We start from the raw sequence: 20,107 nt of genomic DNA on the forward strand, positions 1-20,107 counted from the left end.
AGAACACTCCCATAAAAGAGATTTTAATCTCAGTGAGTTTTCTTTCCTGGTTAAATAAAGGTTTATATTAGTGTGCTCCATGTCAACCTTTCTCGCTCAAGGTGACAACTAACCTATGCCACTCCCACATGCGTCAAAGTAAGCGGGAGCAACTTCTCTCTATTTACAGATAAGACGAGACACTCACGGACAAGTGACACAAGTACACAATTTCAAGAGAATAGCATCCAGCTTGGTCTAAAATATAAACGCTTATAACATGCTTACCATAGTCAATCAGGGAAAGACAAAGTTTTGGAAGAAGGATTGGTGTATTTACTTATGTACATTTTGTTAAATGTGAACAAAAATAGTTACATAGTGCACCTTTAATTGAATATGTTCAGATACCTGTCATTTTGTACATTGTGTTTAAGACAGTGAGGGAAGGCAAGACAGTAACAGGGTATGCTGGTATATTTTTGCTGTGAGGAAGCAGTTTGTCTTGTCGTATGCCCTCAGATTTAAGAGACTCTAAAATACAGGCATGTTCTTTAATTGGCTTTCATGCCGCCTTGTGATAATCGCTAACCTCTAAATACCCCTATTTTTCCTAGAGGCCAGACATTTCTTTTGGGTTTAAAAGAGCATCTTCCTACAGATGTTCCACTGAAAGTCCGTCTGGAAAGTCTGTTACCATCCATGAAAGTGTTACAGAGCAAATATGTAGGGTGTAACTTATTTTGTCTGATCGCTTTTGGCCAAAGCTTGCTCATGCTTTGTATATAGTTGTCTGCTATTTACAGCAGATATTCTGCACACAGGAAGTGGATGAAGGAGTGACTACTTTCTCTTCTCTTTCTCCTCTTATTTTTTTCTCCTCTTATTTTTTTCTCCTCCTTTTTTTTCTTCTCCTCTGTTTTCTGTAATTAATTTAAATAATTTAAATTTTACAATTACTCATTTGTTTTTCAACTAAAGCATACGTTTAATTTTGTTTTGCATGCACTGATATTTTTCTTTTAGGAAATGCATATCTTATTAGATGTTGTTGTGTTATCTAATTAGTAGAGTTCAATTGCAGCATAATATTCTCCTCATTGTACAACTATTGTAAATAGTGAGTCCTGTCAAAGCTGCTTTTCCCAAGAGGGGTGGCATGATATAATGAAATGTGGTGGTCGCTTTTTCACTATGCTAATTTAGTGGGAGTTCACAGAACCATGTGCTGAGTGTGCGCTTTTTCCCTTCTTTTTTGTCAATAACGCCTAAATGGAAATGGCGCTTTCATTGATTTGCCATTAGTGGACAATTGATTCATTCATGCCCATGAAAAAGTTAAACACTGCTGATGTGTGCATATTATTTTGTGAAAATGGTTCAAGGATGAGAGTTTGTGGAAGGTACCTTTTGAAAGTGTCATAAATTGAATCATGCCTGAATGTATAATATAGGCCTATACTATTTTTTTAAACAAAAACAAGGGATAAAAAAAAAAACATTCTCTTTTTACTTTGACATGGTTGTAATCTAGATAATGTGGCTATTGTGGCATTTAGATCAACAATGTCCAGCCATGACCATGTTGATTTCATGGTGACCCGAGATGGTTTGTTCCGACTGCAGAGCCCCCGACCCTTTCAGTGTGTGTCTGCTTCACTATTTGTTGAAGCCCACCAAATGAAAGCCTTTAGTCCCACTCTGTCTGACCTTAATTCAATAATACACCAGCTGGGATTTTTACTAACTTGCCAGACTGACATATTGAAATACATTGAGTTTACCGTGGTATCGATTTTGTGTTGTTTAACAACGAACAGTTCAAAGTGTCAATTCTATTAGTTAATATCTCAAGAGAGCACTTTGTACCTCACTCATTCCTTGACATTTTTTTTGTGCATAAGTTGGTGACGGAATGCATTTTGTGACTAGCTTATTTTTCTTTCCAGGCGTATGAATTGATTTGTAATGCCAGCATTTATAAGATTAGCCTGGTGAAATGTCTTTTCACCTCCATAATCTGCCATTTATAAATTATGTATGCAAATAGTTTTTTATTTCTCCAGTTTTGAGGAAGCTGTGATGGTGTTAAGACCTTTTGACATGATTTGAAGCATGATTTAAAGCTCTTTAATTGAGGAACTATAGGAAGTATTCACTGCAATAGCATATGTGGTAGCTAGCGGCGACTTCTTCGTAAAGCACAGACATTTATTTCAGGTTGATCTTGCATACATTTGTTGAGCATGAACCCCAACTTCCTCTATCTTAAATTTATTTTACTAATATGACTAATAATATTCATGTATTTCTGTTCATTTAGGTGTTGGTTGATATTGAAGGATTAATGATTTCACTGGAAAACATTCTTCTTGTGAATCTTCTTCTTTTTTTTTAAGTCCTGTGGCATTACCATTGTGCAGTGATGGAATCAGAAAGAAAAAACATGATGCAATGAACAAACATCAAAATGAAAGTAAAGCAGAAGCCCCTCACAGATGACTGCCGCATAAACTAAAACAAAACAACTACATAAACTCCAGGCCTGGTCCTCTCTCTTCCACTGTTGTCACTCCTCCTTTTATCCTTCCAGAGCTCCTCCGTGGGACTCGAGGCCGGTGTGGCACGCTCGCTCTGTTCTCACAGCTCTTGGCTTCGCTCCCCCTGCCAGAATACCGTATAACAATTACCCTCTTTATGTATTATGCCATTTATATGGTACTTCAAGGTTAAACAAATCTGAACCAACTGATATTAGCACAGTACATGTCCAAAAATTGTATTATCAATGTACCATGTCCAGTGAATAAATTATTGAGAGAATGAAAATGAAAATGAATGATAAAGAATAAAAGAATGACTGAAATGAAAAAGAATGACAGAACAAATGAAAGATTGACCAAAGGAAAAAATGAAAGATTGGCCAAAAGAAAGAATGAATGAATAACTGAAATAAAGAGGGAGTGAATGAATGAATAACTCAAAGAATGAAAGACATTTGTACTTTGTGAGTTACTCGGAAGGTGTTTCCTCAACAGTTCAGTCCTTTATTCTGACAAATTAATTGATTTTCCTCTCTTTATAGCCTATACAGCTTTTCTTCATGAAACTACACAAAGGAACAAGGCTGTTGTCCCTGAGAGCTCTTCTCGCATAAGTACCACATAAGGGGAAGGTATTCTGTTATTGACCTGCAGGCATTCTCATGGGAAGAAACCATAGACAAAAGCCCAGGCATGAGAGCAGAGTGGACAGACCGGACAGCCTCTCTGTAGGCACTCTCAAAATATGACGGCGGCCCTTTCAGACACTGAAGCCGGGTGATGACACATACTTGGCAGACTGAAAAACACATCTCCCCACTGCCTGTGTCTTTCTCCCCCGCTTTTCACTTGCTGGCACAAATATAAAACAATTGTGCATGTGCATTTGTGACTCAAACTTTCAGAAGAATATCTGAAACCATTTTTTGATGTTAAGATAAGTTATTTAGATAGCTTTAAGTTAAAAAGTATTGACCCCGGATGGACTTGCGTTATAGGAACACTTGCTAACATCCATGCACTTTGGCAGAGCGAATTTACTGTGCATTAAGCTAATCATGCGTCAAGAAGTGTATCCGTCCGATTCATAAAGAAAGACAACCCATGGAATATGGTTGCACTGTATTTGGTCGCTTTTGATTCCAGAGACTAGACACTTTGTATGGTTTGTTTTGCTTTTGGCTCGAATTATAAGCCTTTGTTTTGGATCTAGCAAAGCTGTACTTGTCCGAAAACATTGAGGTCGCAGCCTGCTCTCAACACTGCAGCATTTAAGCTCCTCTCATGGCTGCAGAGCTAAATCTTGCTCCCAGTCTGAGGGAACTGGGATCTAGATTACACAGGACTTATTTTGGATTTCACTTCTCATTAGAGCTGCGGTCATCCAAAATATAACAACGTACCAGTCACGGCAAGGATAGAGTGATAAGCAAACATGCTTTGACAGATGTGGTCACAGTATCCCCAGCATGCTGATTGGACTCTAGATGAAATAAAGTGCCCAGATTCGGGATTGCGTGATACCACCAGTCCCCTGAGAGTTGTCGAGAGTAAGAATGTGCTCCTGCATATAAAAAAGCTGCCACTGGACTCCTATCCCTGTCTACATCCTCTACGGGCAAGAAGTATCAACTCATGCCAGAGATTAGCTTTCACGTTATTTGTCTCAGTAACACCAATTAGAATCATTCTAGGGAGTCAGACTTCCTCGTGCTGTCAAGCCAAATCAGGCAGTGGCTCAAGAATTCATGTATGCAATCCGAGAGCCTTTGTTGTTCCTGATCTTCAGTTACAATCCAGCTCTAGAGCTCCAAGTGTTCCTTTCTGATTCACACTTTATGCAACAGCCGATCTCTGAAGCCCCTGCCTGCTGGCCCTGGCACAGTCTGTTGTCTTGTCTGAGCTGCTGGTTGTTGAGACTTCAGGCCATGGAGTTTGTTTTCTCTTGCTCTCCAAAGTATCCAGTAAATTGGCAACTCCTTTCAATTGATTCAGAGGTGTAATTGAACCACAATGGCTCTCGTGTTATCCCTTTGTATGGAAGAATAAAGATCTAATTTGATGAATGGTTTGGAATAAAATAAAGAAGGTATACCTTAGGGAGAGAAAAATCTGGAAAGTCTACCAAGACAGTGAATCTATCAAAGTCAAGGCAGAGATTTGAAATGTGTCCGATGATGAAGAGCTTTATCTCACGGAGAAATGTAGTTCTCGATGCATCTGTTTTTCTTGTGGACTTTTACAAAGTAATGGCCGCAATTTCAACGTGTCTTGTCAAAATTTTCCCCCAAGACTACAAAGAAGCTGAAGCATAACACTAGTTCTTTTTGGCAGTTTAGTCTTTTGTAATATCTCCTCACTTTTCCTAGTTCCATCTGTTCTCATGGGGTAGGAGTAGACGGGCGTTCGCTGCTGGCGACTGTGCAAGTGTGTTAGCTAGTAGCAAATGATAAAAGACTTTGGCTCTACAGCCAGGGATCCATTGCTCTTTTTGCAACATATCTTTCTCTTGTAAACATGTTTCCATTAAACCTTTTGTCTCCATTCGTTGTTAATTACACATTCTTGGCACCATTGCTGTGAAGACTGATTATTCTGTCGCTTAGATGGTACGTTATCGCACTTGTCACGTATTTCCCGTTGCATGTTTTAATTACAGCTTATGTCATTGCTTGAGCTCTCTAAGGAGACTAATTACACTCGACGGTTCAACCCCATCTTCATGTGTGCAGCCGTGTATTCACGATCACAGGGGGTAGAGGGTGTTTGTTTCACAGCAAGATACCACTGCCTAGGGTTTGAATGACATGGATTTTGGCACGGATGACTGCATATGGAATAACGTAACTGCTTAGTTGCTTTGTTTACACATGTTTGTGGTGTTTGTTTGCCTTGAGGGCTCTCTCAGTCTTGTTGGGCGGTGCAACACAGGCAGACAACGTGGGCACAGTATGTGTCTATGGCCACTAGAGCATATCCCGCCCTGCCTCCCCCGTTCTCTGCACAACTCTATGCTTTTATGAGGCCTTCTTCAGACATATTTAGAGTCCCAAAGCCTTCTCCCAGGGAGGGAGAAAATGGCTGATTACTCCTTCAACTCGCTCTTTTCTTGCATTTCTGCATTTTTCATTCCCCTTAGATTTTATCTTTCTCTTTGTCTTTGAGTTTCTTTTTGGCAAAGTCGGATCGCTTTGATTGACAGACATTTGGTACCACTTCGTGCTTGCTTACAGCTAAATGGATGTCCCTGTTTTTCTGTTTATCACTTATTTTTGGTCAAGTGTGCGGTACATATCCTCAGTTTCTAAACGTTGAGGAATGTCAGAATCAATGTAAGGTATTCTCACATATTGATTTGCAGTTTCTATTGATCTTTGTGATCCCTATGAACAGTTACATCATATTATAATTAAAACTGCATATATCATTTGTAAAATTGTTTTTTAATATTTTTCTTTTCTTTTTACTTTTTTACTTAATTTTAGACTTAAAATTTAGGGTTTCATTGTTCATTGTAAAAATTGGGAATACATCTATACACAAAAACACAGGAGAAGTATGCTATATGACAAATGACTTTGTCAGCTTACATGCAGATTTGTACTTTCACACATGGTCTCATGCCTGTGATGTGTGTGTTTTAGTCATCCCCTGTTCTTTTATGAAGAAGACTGCTGTGTTAGGAAGACTCAAGGCTTTAGCAAGTGACGAATGTCAATCACAACACTCATAGTGCAGCTCATACAATAGCAGAGCAAGTGATGTGGGATGAGGACAAACTCAACCTTCACTCTTCAAAGCAATGTCCTTGTGTGCACTGTAGTGAATTAATTGACAGTTTTATAAATTTGAATAATTATGTTAATGTCATTTGGCTCTATTTGGATCACCAACTCTTTCTTTTCTCCACACAGCCGTGCTATCAAGACCAACCAGGACCTTCTCCCCGAAACGCCTTGGATCAACATCTTCTACGATGACTTCTGGGGGACACTTCTCACCCACAGCGGTAGCCATAAGTCCTATCGCCCACTCTGCACACTCTCCTTTCGACTCAACTACGCCCTGGGTGCCTTAGATCCCTGGGGTTACCACCTGGTCAATGTGGTTCTACACTGTGCCACGACTGCCCTGTTCTCTAGCCTCTCAAGGCTGCTGCTTGGGTCGGGTTGCTGGAGCCTGCTGGCTGGGCTTCTCTTTGCCGCTCATCCCATTCACACAGAGGCCGTGGCGGGCATTGTGGGCCGGGCCGACGTGGGAGCCGCCCTCTTCTTCCTTCTGGCCCTACGCTGCTACATATGCCATTGTGCCATGAAGACGAGTGCCCACAGGCGAAGCTGGACGTGGTTTTTGGCCACCTTGGCATGTGCTTCCTTCAGCATGCTGTGGAAGGAACAAGGCGTAACGGTGCTGGCTGTGGCTGCCATGTACGATGTGTTTGTCTTCCACAGGTTTAAGCTGCAGCAGGTTCCCGCTCTCTTCCAGAAGGTAAACAGCCTTTATCTGTCATTTTGAAAACCAGCTGTGTTTTTTTTTTTTTTTAATGCATGTATTTGATTTCCTAAACTCTTGCAGTGGCCTGGAAAACTATGGATAGTGCATGTGTGTGCTGGTGGATAATTTGTATAAATGTTCATGTGTAGTGTTTGCTTTCCATCAGGATAAAATTTGGAAAACATTTTGGCATGTATGTTCAACTGAGTGAACCGTAACAAACCGTACAGTTTTTTTTTTTTCCTTCTTCGTAATGGACTAGAAAAATGCTAGCCAAGGGCAATCAAAAGAAAATTGGTGTTTGTTTGGTGTATTAACATACATGCATCTGGCCAGAGATGTTTGTGTTTTCACTTGGCAGCACACGACGATCTGTAATTACACGAAAACGTTTCTGCACCACATCAAATTTCGGTAACCTTATTGCATCTATTTTCCCTGCCCTGATTTTGAGTTTACTGAACACTGGCTCCTTAAATTTCAATGACCCGCTCTGCTTTCTCAAACTACCGTTCATCTGAACCCGACACGGGTGAAGTCAGTCCCCTGTAAACTCCTGTTTTTAATGAACCCTTTATAATTGGAAAATTTTCAAGTGAGGCCGGAAAAGCCTGGCTAACATTCTGAAATTGTTTTATTAACGGTCAGAGTGAAATCGCAACGAATGCTAATGACGTCTAATGATGTGGATGTATTGTGTTTACATGAGAATGGTAATTAGTGCAGCAATCGCTCATAAACATTAGAAGTCAGTGTGTGTGCGTATAGAGTTATGGTGGAGAAAGCTGGACAGGGAAATCAATGATATTAGAAGGATTGCACACAGCGGTGCCCTGCTCCTTAGGGCAGATCTCTGTTCTTCCAAGAACCCGACTATCAGGTCGAGTTTTGCTCAACCCTGGCTTGTCAAAAGGATTTACCATCAACTCTCAGAACACAGTGACATTCGTAACCCCCATCCAATCAGTGCAAGCTGTATTGACGTGTGCACAAATGTGACTAGGATTAGAGACCCATTGAATTCTCATGCCAGGATGTAAAGATAATGTTAATAATGTAAATTCATGTATTCATATTCATCAGAAATAAACCATGTGGACAATTCCTCAATTCCACAATAAGTGCCATATTGGTTGTTGGTGATATTACAGATTTATTTATTGCATCTGTTGATACTCGATATATTGGTTGATTTTGAATATTTAAATGTTCATGCTTATTTCATCATGTAATGCTCATTTAAAGTTAATGTTTAAAAACAGATCTTTAGCAGATCTGATACATTTTTCATTCTATACATAATTTTGTGATCCCTAAATTCAGTTGACTGTAGTTTTTATTTGTTTAGACAAAATATTATAAAACTTTAATATCTGCCATTTATCGGTTATCAGCCATAACATGAAAATAATTGGCCAGAATTGTAATATCGTGCATCCCCCAAAGGGACCTTTGCAAAAATAAAAATATACAGACTTTCACGTGCTCACGAGAAACGTTCACTAAATCGTGCGATAGTTTTCTCGTGCACATGAGATGCGTTTCTCTTGAGCACGCGATAGTTTCTCGTGCGCACGTGAAAGTCTGTATATTTTTATTTTTGCAAAGGTCCCTTTAGGTAGGTAACAGTTGTTTAGATTGAGAATTTATTTGAATGAATTTATTCATTCAAATAAATGCATTTAACATAAATGGAAGACATGCTCTGTGTTTATTGTGTGTTAGACAGAAATGTGCTCATACCAGAAGAAAATGGGACAAATTTAGACCTTAAAGTTTATTTCTGACACTTATGGGCACAAATCATACAAACATTGTACAGTACACCAGTGTATTTTGGACCAGCATGGCTTTTCATCATAATGGCCTGTGACATCTCAGAGAGGCTGAGCTGTGATGCTGTCTGCCTTTGGATTATTCATAGATTGCAGCAGACAGGCCCTCTAATGGCACATCACTTCAGCCCGGGAAGCCTGGCCTATAGGTGTTAAAGAGCACGATCTCTCATATCTGACATCTCTTCTCACTCTGATTGACCATCTCCCCATCAATCATCAGCTCTTCTACTGGCCCAGCTGTCGTTTTAATTAATCCATACAGTAGAAATGCTTTGCTCTGCAGTGTGCAAGGGAGCATTCGCTTGTCTGCAAACCCATGTGCTTCAAATATCCTTTCTGCATCATGTCCCGGCTGTGTTTTCACATTGCTGTCATCCGGTTAAAAAGTCAGCATGTTGTCAGAGGCAAATAATTCCAGATTTACTTCTTTGAGTAGAGACTGAGTCACTCTGACTTATGACAGCTTAACATAAAGTAGAGTTGAAGGGGAAGCCAGAATTACTATGTAAACACATAAGCATCAAGGCGTCTACGATCCACAAGCCCAAGGACAAATACCTCTCATCTGCCAGGCTGCAGTGCAGCGATAATTCCAGAGATGAAAGCTGGATGGGTTTTAGTGAGGAGACAAACTGCTTCCTACATCCAAGGGCCCGAAGACTCATTCGACGTAATGAGACAATAAACTAAATAGGGGGGAATAAACTCAAAAACACCAGCGTTTAGATGCACATCTGTCAATGTGGCATAATAAGCACATCTATAATTCTCTCTGCAATGCACTTTTTGGTGCAATACATCTGTGGGCTTGCTTAATGTGTGAGGCACAGGGACATATTAATGGCCGTTCATTGTCTGTCCATATTAAATGTGCAGGCGTGTATGAGAATAGCGGTGTGATCGTAAATTGGGCTGCTTATCTGATTGCGCTATTCAGTTTATGACATCATCCCATAGCTTTATATTGATGTTAAATCAGGATGTCTGCTATAAGTAAATGCTCCCTGGGCAGCTGGTCTGGACTCAGGACAATTACTTACGGAGATGGATGGTGCTTTCGATTCAATAATCTCAAGTTTAAGAGGGTCTGGATGTTGTGAGGCTTCTAAATTGCATTAAAGTGTTTTTTAGAATCTCCTTGGACTGTTCCGAATACTCAATTTATTTCCAATTTTCTCTAACTTGAATTTGTATGTACGTTATACGAGTAAAACCGCAGTGTTTTGATATGCTTATTAGTAGAGTTAAGTCAAAATGGATGGCACATTTAATTTGATGCGAATGAAAATGAGCAGAAGTTCAGTCCGTTTAATATTGGTACCGTCTGTAGTGGTCAATATTTAGTGATGCTTCATCTTAAAATGGCACTTCAATGCAAAAAAGATTGTTATTCTCTTAACGACAAGCACGTAGTGATGTTGTGGAAATTGTTACAACATTACAATGTACAAAATTGGAAGATCAACATTCGTTTTGAGATTTGCTAAAGATTACATTTAACATTTGTTTTTAAAGATTAGATGTTAGAGAGTGTTAATGACAGCAAGTTAATCTAAAGGAAGAAAATGCAATAAATGAACTATTCAACATCAGCAAATGCATGTTTAATCCAAAAGTGACCAATATTGATAAATGAGAAAATGTTAATAACCGATATGGTACTGATATTTTATACATTTCTGCCCCTAAATTATGCACATTTCCAGCTTTACAATTCACCTGAATCATTTTGAGAGATATATTACTGTACCTGAGTTGGACTCGGTAGCACTGACATGGCTATTTTTCTTCCGCAAATTCAAAAATGGCTATAAAAAATAGACTTATATCTTCTAATAGCATTTTTTATCCCCTTAACTTGTAACTCAGTGTCAGAAAGTCTTTTTCCATATCGTTGTAATCATTCACATACTAACGCTCTTTTGCCTGGATCAGGGTTGTAATGTTCTGGCTGCGCATTCCTCACACCTCTGCTGTCTCTCCGCCGTAATGATAGCCAGACAGACGTATCAGCTGTGAATGCGTAATGAGCTTTTTCTCTTTCCATTAGAGCCGGGATTCCATTATCCCTGCAAACAGTTTTTGTGGCTCTATTATGGTTTCATTGTTGAGGAAAAATCACACTCGCATTTATGGAAATCAAGCCACGTCTTGGGTTGCATTTTACTTCTACACTACGGGCATGTTAGAAGTAATTTAAAGCTCTGCTCAGTCCAATGAGCTGTCTGCATCCTAACATCGAGTGACCGATTTGTACACTTAGACATCAACATCCGTGTAGAACCCAAATATGTAGAATATTCTACTCAATCAATTGATTCTAAAAGAGTTTGACAATGTATGTTGAGTAAAACAATTAAATTTTAAAATAAAATAGACTATTTTATTGAATACTTTACAGTGTTGTATAAAATGTGTATTGTCAAATGTGAAATCATTATTTCTCCTGCCTTGTCGCAGTGCATTATGTGATATATGCTATGCTAGAATTTGTCTAAAATTAGGTATCTTGAATACCTAATCAAAATGGACTTTTTTTTTTTTTATGGAATATTGCAGTATTTATTATAAATGATTTATCCGTTTTAATCCCTCGTAATTTTCACTTGCCACTTGCAGCAACATCTCTTACGTTCTCTGAAGACGTGTTTACTGGCATGAGGGCGAGAGAACCTGTCAATAGCAGACCACAACCATCCAACAATTCAATCAATTCCCAATGGACAATATCAAAAAAGTCCTGCCCTACTAAATTTTTTCTTGTTCAAGAAGCAGCATCACTCGCCGTATCATATACATCCCAATAGGGAATAAAAGACTATCGCAACTTCCATTTCATATCAGGATTTGTACGTTTTGAAACGGCCTCCATTGGGCACCTGTGATGCCTAAACTGCAGTCTAGGTAGGCAGTTCACTATGTTTCATAAGTTTGCACATGCGTATGAACATGAGAAGGAGAGGGAATGACTTAAGTGCATAAGCACATGTTGAGTTAACAGGGAGCTGCGTTTTAAGCGCCTTTGGCAGCGTCTCCCAGCGAAGCTCTTGGGGGATTTTTATTAAGAGTCCTGGTAGAACTCTAGGATGCTTTTGGTCATTGCTCACCCTTTTAAAAAAACCTCCACGCTCACAGCCAATCAAAGTGTGCTTGCTGAGATGTTTTACATTTTATACTCCCAGATTGACGCAGATTTTCAAACTTCATCTGTAACCCTCAGTCTAAAACAAAATGAATTTTCAGAGCAGGTCAAACCTGCGTTTCTGTGAATGTAGGTTTTAAAAATCTAGCTCTCACGTATAACATTGTTGGCACTGGCAGGTATTGTATTTATGGTGTAATCAGTTTATCTTTATGTGGAAAATGCCGTTTTATTAGCTCATTTTCTGGAACAAGTTAATAGGCTCATTTTCAGCAACAGATACTGAAGTTAGATACAATTAGCACAGCACGTTTGGCATACACACCTTTCAGAATGAGATCACAATGGTTATTCATCAGCATTAAGCTGTAAAATGTCTTTCCTGAGGACTTGGCAATTTTACTGTTTTTCCACAGTACAAACGGCATTGTTGGTAAGCTAATAAGGTAAATGTGTTTTGTGACAGAATTTTGCATGGCTTTGTGCTCCACAAGGGAAAAGTTATTTAGCAGTCGTTTATCTTTTTATATTTGTGTTACAATTTGTTAAACTGTAGTTTTGATTTGGTAAATATGTCGTTAGAAATCAAATCATAGAGAATAAATGGAGGTAAATAGACAAATATGAGAAACAACTTTCCATAGTAAAATTAAGGACATCGATGACAATCTAGACAGTAGTTAATAAGTGTTATGTCTAGAAATAAAGTATGCAATAGCAGTATGTGAAATTGTGGGTGATATAAACAAACATTATGAATTCCATTTCCGCCACACAAGAAATAGCTGTCAAACATAATTATATGATGACATGAAAATTCATTACTACATAACAGTTTTTGAGATCATAATAGTGACAATGAGGAGATACTAACTTATGACATGCAAAAGTTGAGTTTTTGGTTGTAATTGATTAGTTTTGACTGTTTATCTTTAGTATCTTATCATTTTGCATCCATAATGCATTTATATCATAATATTCTTTTAAAAAAAATGGGTCTAACTACATGTATACCACAATATACATGTTTTTTATTGAAAAGAAATTCAAAAACTACTAATAACACCAATGAACATTTTGACTCGGTATCCAAAGTAAAGGCCATTAGAGTCGTGTTTTAATGCAGAATGTTTCTACCATCTTTTTCCTATAAAAACAATGTGGTATTTGGTAAGTCTGGTGATTTTACTGTGTGGGTGGTTCAGTTCGGAAGAAGCCCTGGTATGTCAATGAAGCATGTGTTAAGTTCAGCTCTGGGTGTGTGTTGCTGTGTTTTAAGGAACAGGTGTGAATTTATTACATGGCCTTGTGTGTACACATGGTCAAGTATGCACACTCTTGCACAGATGGCATGCGAATGCTCTAACGCCTTCTGTCAGTGTATGATGAAGTGACGCTTTGTAGGCATCACCCCGTACAAGAGCACCTGCCCACCAGGAGCACATTTATATCAGTCTGTATAGCGGCTTCAAAAATCTAAATGGCTGCAAACTAAAAAAAATGTTCTATTGTTATCTTGTTTCCCGGTCTTTTTTCACAATAAATGAGAATTTGAATTAAGGTAAATGCTAAGCTCTCTGCATGCATATATCATGAATTAAAAGAATCTGCTGTGTCGTTGAGGTCAGCACAAGCGGTGACCCTGCTGTGCATTCGGGCATGTCACCCTTTGCCCTCACCCTTTCTTTCTTCTCTCAAAAGAGCACAGCAATATCCGTGACTTTTCAGAGATAGTAATTCAGAGATGAACACAATGTGTGAAGGACTCAAATCCGTTTTGGTTTTCCTAACACACAGGAAACAGATCTGCATAAAAGGGGCGGAGTCTAGGACTAGAGGGGACGCTGTGCTCTCCACTGCCACCTTGTGCCCTCTTCACATTGTTTGGACTGTTTTGTACAAGAGATGAAACATCAGTTTAGTTTTAATAACCATATTTTAATAAACATCAATTATTGTTCGCTAAGAGGGTACCTTGGTTTTTGTTAACCCACAATTTTTTTTATTAGTGTTTTTTTATTTTTTTTATACAAATATGTTTTAGTTAACTGGTTTGTTTTTAAATGTATTCACTTAGAAATTTAGGGCTTAAAGGGTTGAAATATAAGTGAAATCATCTGAAAAGGGGAGTAGTTTCAGAGGTGGAGCAATTTAATACATTTTGGTAAAAGTTTCCTTCCTTCCTTCCTTCCTTCCTTCCTTCCTTCCTTCCTTCCTTCCTTCCTTCCTTCCTTCCTTCCTTCCTTCCTTCCTTCCTTCCTTCCTTCCTTCCTTCCTTCCTTCCTTCCTTCCTTCCTTCCTTCCTTCCTTCCTTCCTGTTTTAAGTTCAATAAAATGTCATATCAACAAAAAGAGTATTTGTGTTATGTATATTTTTTATATATCATATTGCCAGATTCTTGGCAATACACCACCCTAATGTCTATATGTATGTATGTATATATATATATATATATATATATATATATATATATATATATATATATATATATATATATATATATAAGATAATAGAGGCAGAGCAGTTTAATACATTTTGGTTAAAAGTACTCAAACCACTGCTCAAAAAAAGCTATAATGGTGTAAGCAGAAGGTTTTAAGATTTTACAAGAAGTATTTCTTTTGTGCTTGTGAAAATGTATCCTGTATCGCTGCCTTTTCCTTGTCTGATTTAATTTATGTGTTCTCAGCTTTGCGGAGAGGTGTGTGTGAAGCGTTGCAAAGCTTCAGTGTTTTGTTTTTCCCAGCGTTATACATAAGAGAGCTCAGATCCAATGATCTGTCATGCATCCTCTATATATAGTGCTCTGTGGTTAGTGTGTCTGAGCGGGTCTCTCCTCTGCTGTCTACCCTCAGACTTGAGTTAATGCAGCCTGGAAACACGAGACTCACTCTCCCACACAGCAGCGGTGATGATCCACTGATCATTTGGAGATATCTGGTATGATGAAGATGATCATGTGGTGGATTTGATTGGTTTTGGCTGACCTGGGGATCTGACATGCTTGCTTCACCTTTGAATGAACTCATTCAGTGTTGCAATAAACACACAATAGACAATAAGCCACAGGCTTTGTTCTGACAGGGGTAGACAAAAATACAATTTGTTTTGGAATATCTGACTCAAAATTGTTTAAGTTTTTGTATTATACAAACAAAAATCACAATCCAGTGTCTGCAAACCCAATATTTGGATTAATATATGTAGTTATATTAATAGCATGGCCTGTCTGAATACTCAATTCTGAGCGACTCAATTCCATACAGTAGGTGTGCAATGAAACCATTTTATGCACATGTCGTTCCAAGTCAGATTAATCACGTTCTGTATTAATGCTCTGCTTTCATTGAAGCGCGCACACACACGTCATTAATTAAACTTACAGCTTCACTGCTAGTAGAGAGAATGTTGACTGAATTGTTTGCTTATGTTTATACAAATTTCTCATATTTTTATAATGGGTATAATTGTTCTTTTAAATATTAGTGTTCAATAAATAATACTTTGTTATATAAATAAAGGGGTCTGCTAGTGACTGATTTCGACTTTAGTGAAAGTTACATTATTATGACATTTAGATGGCGTCAATGAAAGAGTCAGTAGCAAAGACTTTTATATGGAAAGGGACTGAAACAAATGTTGTAAACAAAGACATTATTTTGTTCTTTAAACAACACCTATAAATCTGTTAAACTGTCAACTTGACATGAATCCGCGGTGGAAGGTAGTTCCGCACAAAAGATGGTTTTTAAAGACACATTTTTTCTTATTTACACACAAACTGTTGTATAAAAGTAATCTCTCTCTCTCTCTCTCTCTCTCTCTCTCTCCCTCTCTCTCTCTCTCTCTCTCTCATATAATGAGCTACTACAGCCAAAGCTTTTTATCTCTTATCGGAGGGGTATCTTATTAATCTAATGACGGCAAATAAATTACTTGCAGATTAGCTCACTTTATTGTTTCTGCTCGTAATTTCTCACTCTCTAATTATCAGTTAGCATTATGCTCAGCCGACTCACCCACTCTTGTAATTACTCGATCAGCGAGCAGAGCATTCTACCTCTGAAAACCCGCACAATTACTCAAGAATATGTTGATGCGATGTTTTCTAGGGTATGTTTCTGTCTTTATTGATTGTGCACTGCATTGCTGTGTAAATACTGATGGTTCTTGAGGTGGTGTTTTAAAGGGCAGCTCTGACATGCAGCGTCTTCCTCGTGCTCCTGGAGATACTGCGTACTCTGGAGACAGTGCTGCCATTTTGCATTTCTTGCTTCACATAAATGGCACGATCATTGAACCATGCATTCATTTGGCTGCATTCAAGGGAAATGTTCAGAGATGGCACTTTCGCTTGGTGCTTTATTCTGGCTTAAAACTGCTTTTAGGAATGTGTGTAAAGGGGCTGCATGTTGCACTTTTGTATAGTTTTATTTTTGCCACCGAATTTTACTTATAATGTTAGCCAAGGTGCTTACACAACAAAAACTTACACACCATTTTCCACCATACCTTTAAGACAAATGGTTGATTTATTGACTGTAAATGCCACTGGAATTAAATGAGAACTTTTTCTGCATAGTATTGGCTAAAAAAACAAACAAAATGTTATTCGATAGATTTTGTAATTGGCACTTTGTTAATTGGCCAAACAAACACTCATTGGCTTAATAATTGATTTATCAGTAGTTAATAGAAATCACCTACGATGAATTCTAAATGACCTTTTTGTGCGGCCTAATTTGCATAAAATCATGGGTGGGTGGGAAGTGTTGAGTTCTGTAAGTTAGAGTATATCTATTGAAACTTTATCTGATGTCCCAATACAAAGATCACTGCTTCATCACTGCAGCAGAAATCGGCTCTGTAAATTTAAGAGACCACCTATGTTCTAACTTAAGAGAATGATGATGGTGTAACTTGAGAGTATGATGGATAGGTCAAATGAACGATTTCTAAAGGTCTGGAGTGAGATTTCTTATGTGGTTGGTATACTGTAGGACTCTTTCTCCACATATCTCTGTGCTACGCTACGCACTAATTTCTATAAAACCAAGAGGGAATGGAGAAATATGAATTCATGCTCATTATCATAACAAAGAGGCAGTTTAAGCAGTGTGATTATTAATGATCACAGGGATGTCTCCGGGGTAACTCCTCTTTCTCATTTCACGTGTATATTTTGTTATTTATGCTAATGTGCACAAAAAGGTGCACATGATGCTCTACAGCTGTTTTGTTTCTAATCTTCTTCAACCCACTCTTTAATTTTTCTAGTTCTCACAGCATTATTACAGTCTTGTTAGTTTTGTGTCCATTTACAATGTGTATGTGTCCTGATGACTTGGATTTAGCACTTCATGAACACTCACAAACAGGGATGTATCTAATATAGAGGAAGCATCCTTTTCTTTATTTTATTTTTTATTTTCATGAATTGGACTGATCCGGTTTTGAAGTTCAGCTGACTCAATGATCCAATCGCAGTAAACATATCATATTTAGTGAATAAATTCAGATTGGCTGGGCAAAGTCATGTTGCTGAGAACAGTTATTAAAGGGGTCCTATTATATATATATATATATATATATATATATATATATATATATATATATATATAAACAAACTTTCTTTACTGTTTAATGTTGTTGTTTGAGCATGGGAAAAGGTCTTCAAAGTTACAAAGCACAATGTCCAAAGGGAGTTATTCTCTATATCAGTGTACACTATTTCTGAACTCCCTGAAGCACCGCGATTATAGTCTTGAGTTTTCTTCTTGGAATGTACGTTACAAATTTACTAATTTAAATAATTCCCGCATAAGGCATATGCAGAAAAAAAGGGCGAGGCCTTGTTGAGTTGCGTTAGTAGTTTGTTGAAACGCACAGTTATGGTAAGGGCTATGACATTCTGTATTTTGTGCGTTTTCTTGGTCCATTTCTCATTTCTTTGTTGTACAACATTGGAATTATTAAATGCTGCAGCAGAACCATGAAGAATCTACCCATGACATGAATGCTAATATTGCTTAGAGTGGAACGGCTCCATTTTTCTCCAATGTCAGAGTTGGTTGCCACTTCAGCAGTATTTCAGCGCTGTGATGTTTTTGTACTGAAGAGCTGTCGTTTTGATTTAGCCATAATTCAGCAGCATTGTGGTACACACAACAAAATGAGAAGAATGTGAGATGAAATTTGTGTCTTAGAAGTGTGCCTGAATACCCTGGAAATCCAGAGATCTCGCGAGAGCACAAGTTGAATTTGCTCAGCGAGTTTACTCTGACGTCGAGTAATGATGCTCATTAAATATGCCCTTGTATCCGAGCTGCACCAATCACATCGGGTTATCTGATATAGGCGGGCCAGAGGCGAGCTAAACAGGTGACGACAGCGATGTGACGTCGAAGTCATTAGTAAACATTGCAAGATGGCTATAAATGAACACCAGTTGTTTGAAACGGCTTTGGCCGCTACAATGAACGAGTTAGACTTGGCTTTTTATCTAAAACAGGAACAGAAGACGCCGCTCAAATCGTTCCTTTGCAAGAAGGACGTTTTTGCTGTTTTGCCGACCGGATACGGAAAGAGTCTAATCTACCAGTTAGCTCCATGGTAGCTAAGCGTATGGGGCTTGTTGTGATTGGTCGTAGTGTTATCCAATTGCGTGCAGTGAGATTTTCAAATGCATGCTTGGTGCCGCCTCTCGGACGATTTTCATTAGTCTAATCTTTCAGATATAGGTCTGGACTTCCAGGCTAGTGCCTGAACACATACAGAACTCAAAGGAATAGTTAACCCAACCCTCAGTGGAAAGTGCTCAGCTTTTGTATTATTTCTTAATAGTTTCAATAAAAACTGCAACAAGTTAAGATGCTTAGAGAAAAGCTAAGAATACAGGAAAACACCAACAACCAAAAAAAGCTGTGAAAGGTTGTAATATTCCCACACTCTACTTCTAATAATAGTCTCTCCCCTCGTGTGTATTTTCCATTCCTTTATATAATTTTTTCTCTGTATGTTTCTCTTTGTATCTATTTGGCAGATATTTGCCCACAGAAGCAGGAGTTGCTCTGTTATTTTGCTTTTCTCTCTCTCTCTTTTAGTGCAGGCTGGGACTAGTTGTCTCTGAGGATTGTATATTTGTGTTGCACAGATGTACATAACGATTTTAATCCTGTACGAATCAAACATGGTTGTTTTGATCTCTCACACAATCCTATGTAAAAGCTACAGAGAAAATTACATTTACATTATTGAAATTACATTCTGGCTCATTCAAGGGGGCCTTATTGAATCCCATCTTCATAGGAACATCGTTAATTTCTTGATTGACACATTTTTGCTCCTTATCAAATAATGATTATTTTTTTGGTGCAGATTTATTATTTATTTAGAGATTTTCGCCAATTTTCTGGGCAATGATCCTCACATTAATTAATCCCTTTCCATTATTATATACAGTAATGTTGAAATAATTTAATCACGCATAAATCTTGTTTATTTCAGTGGGTTTCATGGCCCATTTAAAATAAGTGCATTTTATGCAAGTGCAAGTTATTTTTTGGTCCTTAATTTCCTTACAAAATAGGCCTACTAGTTAGTGAAAGATATAGTTCACAAAAATGAATATTTCGTCATTTACGAACCCCCATGTTGTTCCGAACCTGTATGACCTCCTTTTTTCCCCATATTAGTGAATGTATACAGTGAACACAGCTGTCTGTGGTCTCCATTCACTTCCGTTGTATTTGAAAAAGGCATCCGTACATGGTTAATGATGAGGAAGTAGTCAGATTGAGTCTCGTTTTGTGTCTCAAAGGAGTCTCAGAGGCAAGAGTCTTTGTACTGTAAGCCCTAATGTAAACCGGACCCGAAGTAAGCCTTTGTTTGGGTTGTAGCTGCTGACTGGTTAATTTATTGTTGCCTGTCCCCTCCGGTCCAGCGCTGGTCTAGCTGAAGATGGAGTGTGGTGTTCAGGAATCCATAATTTCCTTAGAAAGGCTTTTTAAGCAATGCCTTATGGGAACTTTTAGCATTTTCATCAAAGATTCAGGTTCTTTGTATGTACTTAGTGCTGGAAGGATAGAATAGAACACAGTATGACCTCAAG

The 20,107-nt window shown here is 38.2% G+C and overlaps 1 protein-coding gene across 2 annotated transcripts in view; it reads left to right on the forward strand.

Annotated features, from left to right (window-relative positions):
* tmtc2b (transmembrane O-mannosyltransferase targeting cadherins 2b) overlaps window positions 1-20,107 on the forward strand; it is a 105,474-nt gene that overhangs the window by 41,807 nt on the left and 43,560 nt on the right. For both annotated transcript variants that reach the window (XR_014607688.1, XM_084124120.1), the window contains exon 2: window positions 6,437-7,010. Coding sequence is in view for 1 of the 2 variants with exons in the window: in XM_084124120.1 (XP_083980246.1) it covers window positions 6,437-7,010 (574 nt within the window). In the remaining variant the exon portion in view is untranslated. The remainder of the gene's footprint in view (window positions 1-6,436; window positions 7,011-20,107) is intronic.

This window comes from Abramis brama (genome assembly GCF_963993115.1).
Source record: "Abramis brama genome assembly, chromosome: 9".
NCBI lineage: Eukaryota > Metazoa > Chordata > Actinopteri > Cypriniformes > Leuciscidae > Abramis > Abramis brama.